Source organism: Oncorhynchus mykiss, chromosome 17 (assembly GCF_013265735.2).
Source record: "Oncorhynchus mykiss isolate Arlee chromosome 17, USDA_OmykA_1.1, whole genome shotgun sequence".
Taxonomy (NCBI): domain Eukaryota; kingdom Metazoa; phylum Chordata; class Actinopteri; order Salmoniformes; family Salmonidae; genus Oncorhynchus; species Oncorhynchus mykiss.
The window spans coordinates 810001-820727 of record NC_048581.1 but is presented as its reverse complement, the minus strand read 5'-3'; the positions used below and the strand labels follow the sequence as shown (position 1 = coordinate 820727).

General features: G+C 47.4%; 1 protein-coding gene across 1 annotated transcript in view; it reads left to right on the top strand.

The window, feature by feature from the left end:
- The first annotated feature begins 993 nt into the window (after positions 1-993).
- Positions 994-10727, top strand: part of LOC118940051 (protein ELFN1-like) — a 22169-nt gene continuing 12435 nt past the window's right edge. Inside the window, exons 1-6 of the mRNA XM_036948265.1 lie at positions 994-1247; positions 4437-4443; positions 4648-4815; positions 8418-8716; positions 8915-9026; positions 9664-9849. Of these exons, the coding sequence (XP_036804160.1) occupies positions 994-1247; positions 4437-4443; positions 4648-4815; positions 8418-8716; positions 8915-9026; positions 9664-9849 (1026 nt within the window). The remainder of the gene's footprint in view (positions 1248-4436; positions 4444-4647; positions 4816-8417; positions 8717-8914; positions 9027-9663; positions 9850-10727) is intronic.

Genomic DNA, 10727 nt, shown 5'->3' with positions numbered 1-10727 from the left:
ATGGAGGCTCAGATTGAACTCTCAATGTAAATGGAGGCTCAGATTGATCTCTCAATGTAAATGGAGGCTCAGATTGATCTCTCAATGTAAATGGAGGCTCAGATTGATCTCTCAATGTAAATGGAGGCTCAGATTGATCTCTCAATGTAAATGGAGACTCAGATTGATCTCTCAATGTAAATGGAGGCTCAGATTGATCTCTCAATGTAAATGGAGGCTCAGATTGATCTCTCAATCTGAGCAAAGTGCAGAAATAAAAGGTGCGGAGACTCTGTCCAATGAGCTACGTCAAGGTACTTCCCTCTAACTCTTCTCTGTTCCTCTGGACCAATCAAAGGAGGACCGTCCTTCCTCCAGACCAATCAAAGGAGGACCCATCCTTCCTCCTGACCAATCAGAGGACCATCTCCCCCAAAAAACGAATGGGTCCGCAAGTGAAAAAGATGTTGTGTCCTTCCTACGGACTAACCTGAGAGAAAGACGAGTTCCTGTTAAATCCTTCCTTTATTGTGTGTGGGACTAACCTGAGAGAAAGACGAGTTCCTGTTAAAACCTTCCTTTATTGTGTGTGGGACTAACCTGAGAGAAAGACGAGTTCCTGTTAAAACCTTCCTTTTTTGTGTGTGGGACTAACCTGAGAGAAAGACGAGTTCCTGTTAAAACCTTCCTTTTTTTGTGTGTGGGACTAACCTCAGACAAAAACTAGGAAGGGCCAACAATACTCTCTCCTTCCAACCCAACCCTGCCTTCTACTGCCGGGTGGACCAACGACACAGTGGAGAGCTGACATTGGTAAAGGCTGTATAGCTCTGGAGATCACAAGGTGCTCGTTGGATAGGTTCAACGAGAAGAGGAGAAGACTTTATTAATCCATGCCAGATGGAAATTGGACTGTAGTAACAATCATCATTCTTTACACTTCTCTTCCTCGCAGTGACGCTAACCTGGATAAATAAACAAAATCAATAAACAAAAACAACTATAATCAACAACATGGACGTCATCTTCAGAACGCCAACACAACCCCAAGAGGCGGGGTTTAACAACAGAGTGGGCGGGGTTTCGGTGGCGTTGTCGGCGACCAGTTGGTTTGCCTTCCTCTATGGCTTTGCCCTACTGTCAATCATCCAATTTCCCACGGTGACGGGCGACTGTTGGCTGATTGAGGGGGAGAAGGGCTTCGTGTGGTTGGCTATCTGCAGCCAGAACCAGCCCCCGTATGAAGCGATCCCTGCCCACATCAACAGGTAAGAACCAGCCCCAATATGAAGCGATCCCTGCCCACATCAACAGGTAAGAACCAGCCCCCTTATGAAGCGATTCCTGCCCACATCAACAGGTAACCATGGCAGAGATAGGGTCCCTGCCCACATCAACAGGTAACCATGGCAGAGATAGGGTCCCTGCCCACTTCAACAGGTAACCATGGCAGAGATAGGGTCCCTACCCACTTCAACAGGTAACCATGGCAGAGATAGGGTCCCTACCCACATCAACAGGAAACCAATGCAGAGATAGGGTCCCTGCCCACTTCAACAGGTAACCATGGCAGAGATAGGGTCCCTGCCCACATCAACAGGTAACCATGGCAGAGATAGGGTCACTGCCCACATCAACAGGTAACCATGGCAGAGATAGGGTCCCTGCCCACATCAACAGGTAATCATGGCAGAGATAGGGCCCCTGCCCACATCAACAGGTAATCATGGCAGAGATAGGGTCCCTGCCCACATCAACAGGTAACCATGGCAGAGATAGGGTCCCTGCCCACATCAACAGGTAACCATGGCAGAGATAGGGTCCCTGCCCACATCAACAGGTAACCATGGCAGAGATAGGGTCCCTGCCCACTTCAAGAGGTAACCATGGCAGAGATAGGGCCCCTGCCCACATCAACAGGTAACCATGGCAGAGATAGGGTCCCTGCCCACTTCAACAGGTAACCATGGCAGAGATAGGGTCCCTGCCCACATCAACAGGTAACCATGGCAGAGATAGGGTCCCTGCTCACATCAACAGGTAACCATGGCAGAGATAGGGTCCCTGCCCACATCAACAGGTAACCATGGCAGAGATAGGGTCCCTGCCCATATCAACAGGTAACCATGGCAGAGATAGGGTCCCTACCCACATCAACAGGTAACCATGGCAGAGATAGGGTCCCTGCCCACATCAACAGGTAACCATGGCAGAGATAGGGTCCCTGCCCACATCAACAGGTAACCATGGCAGAGATAGGGTCCCTGCCCATATCAACAGGTAACCATGGCAGAGATAGGGTCCCTGCCCACATCAACAGGTAACCATGGCAGAGATAGGGTCCCTGCCCACATCAACAGGTAACCATGGCAGAGATAGGGTCCCTGCCCACATCAACAGGTAACCATGGCAGAGATAGGGTCCCTGCCCACATCAACAGGTAACCATGGCATAGATAGGGTCCCTGCTCACATCAACAGGTAACCATGGCAGAGATAGGGTCCCTGCCCACATCAACAGGTAACCATGGCAGAGATAGGGTCCCTGCCCACATCAACAGGTAACCATGGCAGAGATAGGGCCCCTGCCCACATCAACAGGTAACCATGGCAGAGATAGGGTCCCTGCCCACATCAACAGGTAACCATGGCAGAGATAGGGCCCCTGCCCACATCAACAGGTAACCATGGCAGAGATAGGGTCCCTGCCCACATCAACAGTTAACCATGGCAGAGATAGGGTCCATGCCCACATCAACAGGTAACCATGGCAGAGATAGGGTCCCTGCCCACATCAACAGGTAACCATGGCAGAGATAGGGTCCCTGCCCACATCAACAGGTAACCATGGCAGAGATAGGGTCCCTGCCCACATCAACAGGTAACCATGGCAGAGATAGGGCCCCTGCCCACATCAACAGGTAACCATGGCAGAGATAGGGTCCCTGCCCACATCAACAGGTAACCATGGCAGAGATAGGGTCCCTACCCACATCAACAGGTAACCATGGCAGAGATAGGGTCCCTGCCCACATCAACAGGTAACCATGGCAGAGATAGGGTCCCTGCCCACATCAACAGGTAACCATGGCAGAGATAGGGTCCCTACCCACATCAACAGGTAACCATGGCAGAGATAGGGTCCCTGCCCATATCAACAGGTAACCATGGCAGAGATAGGGTCCCTGCCCACATCAACAGGTAACCATGGCAGAGATAGGGTCCCTGCCCACATCAACAGGTAACCATGGCAGAGATAGGGTCCCTGCCCACATCAACAGGTAACCATGGCAGAGATAGGGTCACTGCCCACATCAACAGGTAACCATGGCAGAGATAGGGTCCCTGCCCACATCAACAGGTAACCATGGCAGAGATAGGGTCCCTGCCCACATCAACAGGTAACCATGGCAGAGATAGGGTCCCTGCCCACATCAACAGGTAACCATGGCAGAGATAGGGTCCCTGCCCATATCAACAGGTAACCATGGCAGAGATAGGGTCCCTGCCCACATCAACAGGTAACCATGGCAGAGATAGGGTCCCTGCCCACATCAACAGGTAACCATGGCAGAGATAGGGTCCCTGCCCACATCAACAGGTAACCATGGCAGAGATAGGGTCCCTGCCCACATCAACAGGTAACCATGGCAGAGATAGGGTCCCTGCCCACATCAACAGGTAACCATGGCAGAGATAGGGTCCCTGCCCACATCAACAGGTAACCATGGCAGAGATAGGGTCCCTGCCCACATCAACAGGTAACCATGGCAGAGATAGGGTCCCTGCCCACATCAACAGGTAACCATGGCAGAGATAGGGTCCCTGCCCACATCAACAGGTAACCATGGCAGAGATAGGGTCCCTGCCCACATCAACAGGTAACCATGGCAGAGATAGGGTCCCTGCCCACATCAACAGGTAACCATGGCAGAGATAGGGTCCCTGCCCACATCAACAGGTAACCATGGCAGAGATAGGGTCCCTGCCCACATCAACAGGTAACCATGGCAGAGATAGGGTCCCTGCCCACATCAACAGGTAACCATGGCAGAGATAGGGTCCCTGCCCACATCAACAGGTAACCATGGCAGAGATAGGGTCCCTGCCCACATCAACAGGTAACCATGGCAGAGATAGGGTCCCTGCCCACATCAACAGGTAACCATGGCAGAGATAGGGTCCCTGCCCACATCAACAGGTAACCATGGCAGAGATAGGGGTTTTTAATCAGTGATTTTAATTGGTTCATTGAAACATAATTAGTGTTATTAATATGTTCTATTTTCCCATTAACTGTTCTTGAATGCATTTTCGTATTTTCATTTGATTAAATTGCATTAATTTGTATTCCCCAGATTTCCTGCTTATTCCCAACTCATTCCAGAAATATTCCAACCGGGATTTTTTAATTAACCTGGGAAACTTGGGAAAGTTACGGGAATTTTGCATTCCCAGGCAGAAGGCATTGTTTAGGCATTCTGTTCTGTGTGTTTTATTTTCCTTTGTTGCTCTATGTTTACTTCTAGTTAGGTTTTACTTGTTGTCACGTGAATGTTTTACTGTAAATTGCCTTTGAAGAAAAGAAAGACCTGTATCAACCTGTTGACCTTCGTCAGTTTGTTTTGTAAAGTGTTTTATTGCAAGTTTAAATGCACTTTAAATAAAGTCTGCTTTGAACAGCACCATCGTGGACCTGAGGCTCAACGAGAATAAGATCAAGAGTATCCATTTCTCATCGCTCAGCCGCTTTGGGAACCTGACGTACCTCAACCTCACCAAGAACGAGATCTCGTACGTGGAGGATGGAGCCTTCTCGGCCCAGTTCAACCTACAGGTTGGTCCTGAACATCACAGTGATTCCTGGGGCTCTGGTGAACTATGTAGGGAGAAGTGTGCCAGTTGGTACCTTCAATCACGTTACCTCATGTTGCCTTACCTTACCTCACGTTACCTTACCTCAGGTTACCTTACCTTATGTTACCTTACCTTACCTCACGTTACCTTACCTAACCTTGCGTTACCTTACCTCACGTCACCTTACCTAACCTCACGTCACCTTACCTTACCTCACGTCACCTTACATAACCTCACGTTACCTGACTTCACGTTACCTAACCTCACGTTACCTAACCTCACGTTACCTTACCCCACATTACCTTACCTCACATTACCTTACCTCACATTACCTTACCTCACGTTACCTTACCTCACGTTACCTTACCTCACATTACCTTACCTCACATTACCTTACCTCACATTAGCTTACCTCACGTTACCTTACCTCACGTTACCTTACCTCACGTTACCTTACCTCATGTTACCTTAACCTTTCCTACCTTACCCTCGCTCACCTTACCTTATCTTTCTTACCTTACCCTCTCTTACCTTACCCTCTCTTACCTTACCCTCTCTTACCTTACCATCTCTTACCTTACACTCTCTTACCTTACCCTCTCTTACCCTACCCTCTCTTACCTTACCTTACCCTCTCTTACCTTACCTTACCCTCTCCTACCTTACCCTCTCTTACCTTACCCTCTCTTACCTTACCCTCTCTTACCTTACCCTCTCCTACCTTACCCTCTCTTACCTTACCCTCTCTTACCCTACCTTACCCTCTCCTACCTTACCCTCTCTTACCTTATCTTACCCTCTCCTACCTTACCCTCTCTTACCTTACCCTCTCTTACCTTACCCTCTCTCACCTTACCCTCTCTTACCTTACCCTCTCTCACCTTACCAATTCTTACCTTACCTTCTTTTCTACCTTACCCTCTCTCACCTTACCTTATCTTTCTTACCTTACCCTCTCTTACCTTACCCTCTCTTACCTTACCCTCTCTTACCTTAAACTATCTTACATTACCCTCTCTTACCTTACCCACTCTTACCTTACCCTCTCTCACCTTACCCTCTCTCACCTTACCTTACCCTCTCTTACCTTACCCTCTCTTACCTTACCCTCTCTCACCTTACCTTACCCTCTCTTACCTTACCCTCTCTCACCTTACCTTACCCTCTCTTACCTTACCTTCTCTTACCTTATCTTTCCTACCTTAACCTTTCTTACCTTACCCTCTCTTACCTTACCCTCTCTTACCTTACCCTCTCTTACCTTACCTTCTCTTACCTTATCTTTCCTACCTTAACCTTTCTTACCTTACCCTCTCTTACCTTACCCTCTCTTACCTTACCTTACCCTCTCTTACCTTACCCTCTCTTACCTTACCCTCTCTTACCTTACCCTCTCTTACCTTACCCTCTCTTACCTTACCTTCTCTTACCTTACCCTCTCTTACCTTACCTTCTCTTACCTTACCCTCTCTTACCTTACCCTCGCTTACCTTACCCTCTCTTACCTTACCCTCTCTTACCTTACCCTCTCTTACCTTACCCTCTCTTACCTTACCTTCTCTTACCTTACCCTCTCTTACCTTACCCTCGCTTACCTTACCCTCTCTTACCTTACCCTCTCTTACCTTACCCTCTCTTACCTTACCCACTCTTACCTTACCATCTCTTACCTTACACTCTCTTACCTTACCCTCTCTTACCCTACCCTCTCTTACCTTACCTTACCCTCTCTTACCTTACCTTACCCTCTCCTACCTTACCCTCTCTTACCTTACCCTCTCTTACCTTACCCTCTCCTACCTTACCCTCTCTTACCTTACCCTCTCTTACCTTACCCTCTCTTACCTTACCCTCTCCTACCTTACCCTCTCTTACCTTACCCTCTCTTACCTTACCTTACCCTCTCCTACCTTACCCTCTCTTACCTTATCTTACCCTCTCTTACCTTACCCTCTCTTACCTTACCCTCTCTTACCTTACCCTCTCTCACCTTACCCTCTCTCACCTTACCATTTCTTACCTTACCTTATCTTTCCTACCTTACCCTCTCTCACCTTACCTTATCTTTCTTACCTTACCCTCTCTTACCTTACCCTCTCTTACCTTACCCTCTCTTACCTTAAACTATCTTACCTTACCCTCTCTTACCTTACCCTCTCTTACCTTACCCTCTCTCACCTTACCCTCTCTCACCTTACCTTACCCTCTCTTACCTTACCCTCTCTTACCTTACCCTGTCTCACCTTACCTTACCCTCTCTTACCTTACCCTCTCTCACCTTACCTTACCCTCTCTTACCTTACCCTCTCTTACCTTACCCTCTCTTACCTTACCTTCTCTTACCTTATCTTTCCTACCTTAACCTTTCTTACCTTACCCTCTCTTACCTTACCCTCTCTTACCTTACCCTCTCTTACCTTACCTTACCCTCTCTTACCTTATCCTCTCTTACCTTACCCTCTCTTACCTTACCCTCTCTCACCTTACCCTCTCTTACCTTACCTTCTCTTACCTTACCCTCTATTACCTTACCTTCTCTTACCTTACCCTCTCTTACCTTACCTTACCCTCTCTTACCTTACCTTACCCTCTCTTACCTTACCTTACCCTCTCCTACCTTACCCTCTCTTACCTTACCCTCTCTTACCTTACCCTCTCCTACCTTACCCTCTCTTACCTTACCCTCTCTTACCTTACCCTCTCTTACCTTACCCTCTCCTACCTTACCCTCTCTTACCTTACCCTCTCTTACCTTACCTTACCCTCTCCTACCTTACCCTCTCTTACCTTATCTTACCCTCTCTTACCTTACCCTCTCTTACCTTACCCTCTCTTACCTTACCCTCTCTCACCTTACCCTCTCTCACCTTACCATTTCTTACCTTACCTTATCTTTCCTACCTTACCCTCTCTCACCTTACCTTATCTTTCTTACCTTACCCTCTCTTACCTTACCCTCTCTTACCTTACCCTCTCTTACCTTAAACTATCTTACCTTACCCTCTCTTACCTTACCCTCTCTTACCTTACCCTCTCTCACCTTACCCTCTCTCACCTTACCTTACCCTCTCTTACCTTACCCTCTCTTACCTTACCCTGTCTCACCTTACCTTACCCTCTCTTACCTTACCCTCTCTCACCTTACCTTACCCTCTCTTACCTTACCCTCTCTTACCTTACCCTCTCTTACCTTACCCTGTCTCACCTTACCTTACCCTCTCTTACCTTACCCTCTCTCACCTTACCTTACCCTCTCTTACCTTACCCTCTCTTACCTTACCCTCTCTTACCTTACCCTCTCTTACCTTACCCTCTCTTACCTTACCTTACCCTCTCTTACCTTACCCTCTCTTACCTTACCCTCTCTTACCTTATCCTCTCTTACCTTACCCTCTCTTACCTTACCCTCTCTCACCTTACCCTCTCTTACCTTACCTTCTCTTACCTTACCCTCTATTACCTTACCTTCTCTTACCTTACCCTCTCTTACCTTACCCTCGCTTACCTTACCCTCTCTTACCTTACCCTCTCTTACCTTACCCTCTCTTACCTTACCCTCTCTTACCTTATCTTTCCTACCAGGTGCTGCAGTTGGGGTTTAACCGTCTGAGGAACCTAACAGAGGGAATCCTCAGAGGGCTGGGGAAGCTGCAGTACCTCTACCTACAGGCCAACCTGATCGAGGCAGTCACCCCCAACACCTTTGAGGAGTGTCCTAACATCGAGAACATTGACCTGTCCATGAACAGGATCCAGGTGCTGGACGGAGGCTTGTTTACGGCGCTCGGTAGATTAACGACGTGTGAACTCTACACCAACCCGTTCAACTGCTCCTGTGAGCTGTTGGGATTTCTACGCTGGTTGGCAGTCTTCCCCAACAGGTAAAAAAAGCACAAGTTGAAGCAAAATTGAAAATTCAATCTATTTTCAATGACTTGTCAATAAACTGAAAAGTATAAACTATTTATTTCAAAAGTGTTTCCCATTTTTTTATTTTATGTAAATTAAAATGACTTCCTACATTGACTGCCTTGAACTTGTTCTGACCCAAACACTGGTGACCCTGTGTTCCCGACCAGGACCAACGAGAGGATGGTGTGTGATACTCCGGCCGGGTTTTCAGGCTACAGCCTCCTCAGTCAGAACCCCAGGATGCCTGCGACACGCAACGCTCTACACATGCTCAATATGGTGTGGCGACTAAAAACATATCATGATTATTATCATTTAAAAAAAATATTTTTAAAAATCCCACCCTAAAATGAACTATCTTTTGGTATTTGTTTCATTTGTCCGTTGTTGATATCGTCCCAAAATGTTTTGCTTGTCAGCAATCATGTTTCCAAGATATGTAAATGTTAAAGATACAGAAATACATCTGGTATGATGCCATGACAGAGTGTTGAGACAGCGTAGGCCGTCATAGTAGGTTGTCATAGTAACGGTACATCGTTCATCAACAGTTAGAACACATTACATCGTGTTATATTCTACGTTCATTGAGCGTGGGAAATGAGCTATACAAATCAATTATTGTTATTGTTATTGTTATGATTTTATGATTACTTTTATAAAAATATTTGTATGATTATGGGCGGCAGGGTAGCCTAGTGGTTAGAGTGTTGGACTAGTAACTGGAAGGTTGCAAGTTCAAACCCCTGAGCCGACAAGGTACAAATCTGTCCCTAAACAAGGCAGTTAACCCACTGTTCCTAGGCCGTCATTGAAAATAAGAAATTGTTCTTAACTGACTTGCCTAGTTAAATAAAGGTTCAATTATTGTTCTGGATTAAGATGATGATTATTATTATTGTTGTTGTTATTTTAGGTGTGTACCGATGACGGGAGCAACTCTTTTCCGAACATCATTGTTCAGTCGGAGTTTACGACCCTCCCACCGTACTCTCCCTGCGGATTGGACGACTGCCCTTCTGGAATGTCCCCGGAGGACCCAATCAGCATCAGCCCCACCTACCCGGATCTGAACAACAAGCCTAGTATGAAGGTGAAACAGGTGAGCCCCCAGGTGAAGCTGTTCCTACGGGCTCTAAGGGTTGTGTTTGTGTGTTACAGAGTTCAGAATGTGCCTTAAGCCAATCCACGGCTAGCTAGAAATGTTCCGGATGGAACCATCCAATCTGTACCTTTTGGGTCTCGACCTGTTGGGACGTTGTCAAGGAGGGCGATCACGTGTGTTGGTTGGAGTCCAGTCTGGGGCCAGTCTGACACACTGTGTGCGTGTGTGTGTGTGTGTGTGTGTGTGTGTGTGTGTGTGTGTGTGTGTGTGTACGTGTGTGTACGTGTGCATGTGCATGATGTTACGTGAAGCTGTTCCTACATGTTACAAGGGTTGTCATAGGTATTTGTGTTGATGTTTATCTCTGATGGACAGACGTATGTAATGCTATGGGACCATATGACTAACGAGGAACTTTGATCTTTTGGTGAGATCACGATTTGATGATCTTTTGGTGAGATCACGATTTGCAGGTGTTCACATCTTTCTAATTTCAGAAGAGGAGGAGACATTTGGGGTTGAGCTACTGGCATTTCACATCTCTCTCTCATCTCACTCTCTCTACTCACTCATCTCTCTCTCTCTCCCTCTACTCACTCTCTCTCTCTACTCACTCTCTCATATCTCTCTCTCTCTCTCTACTCACTCCCTCCTCTCTCTCTCCCTACTCTCTCATCTCTCGCTCTCTCTCCCTACTCTCTCTCTCTCTCATCTCTCTCTCTCTCTCTCTCTCTCTCTCTCTCTCTCTCTACTCACTCTCTCATCTCTCGCTCCCTACTCTCTCACCTCTCTCTCTCTCATCTCTCTCTCTCTCTACTCACTCTCTCTCTCGCTGTCTCTCTCTCTCTCCCTACTCTCTCATCGCTCTCTCTCTC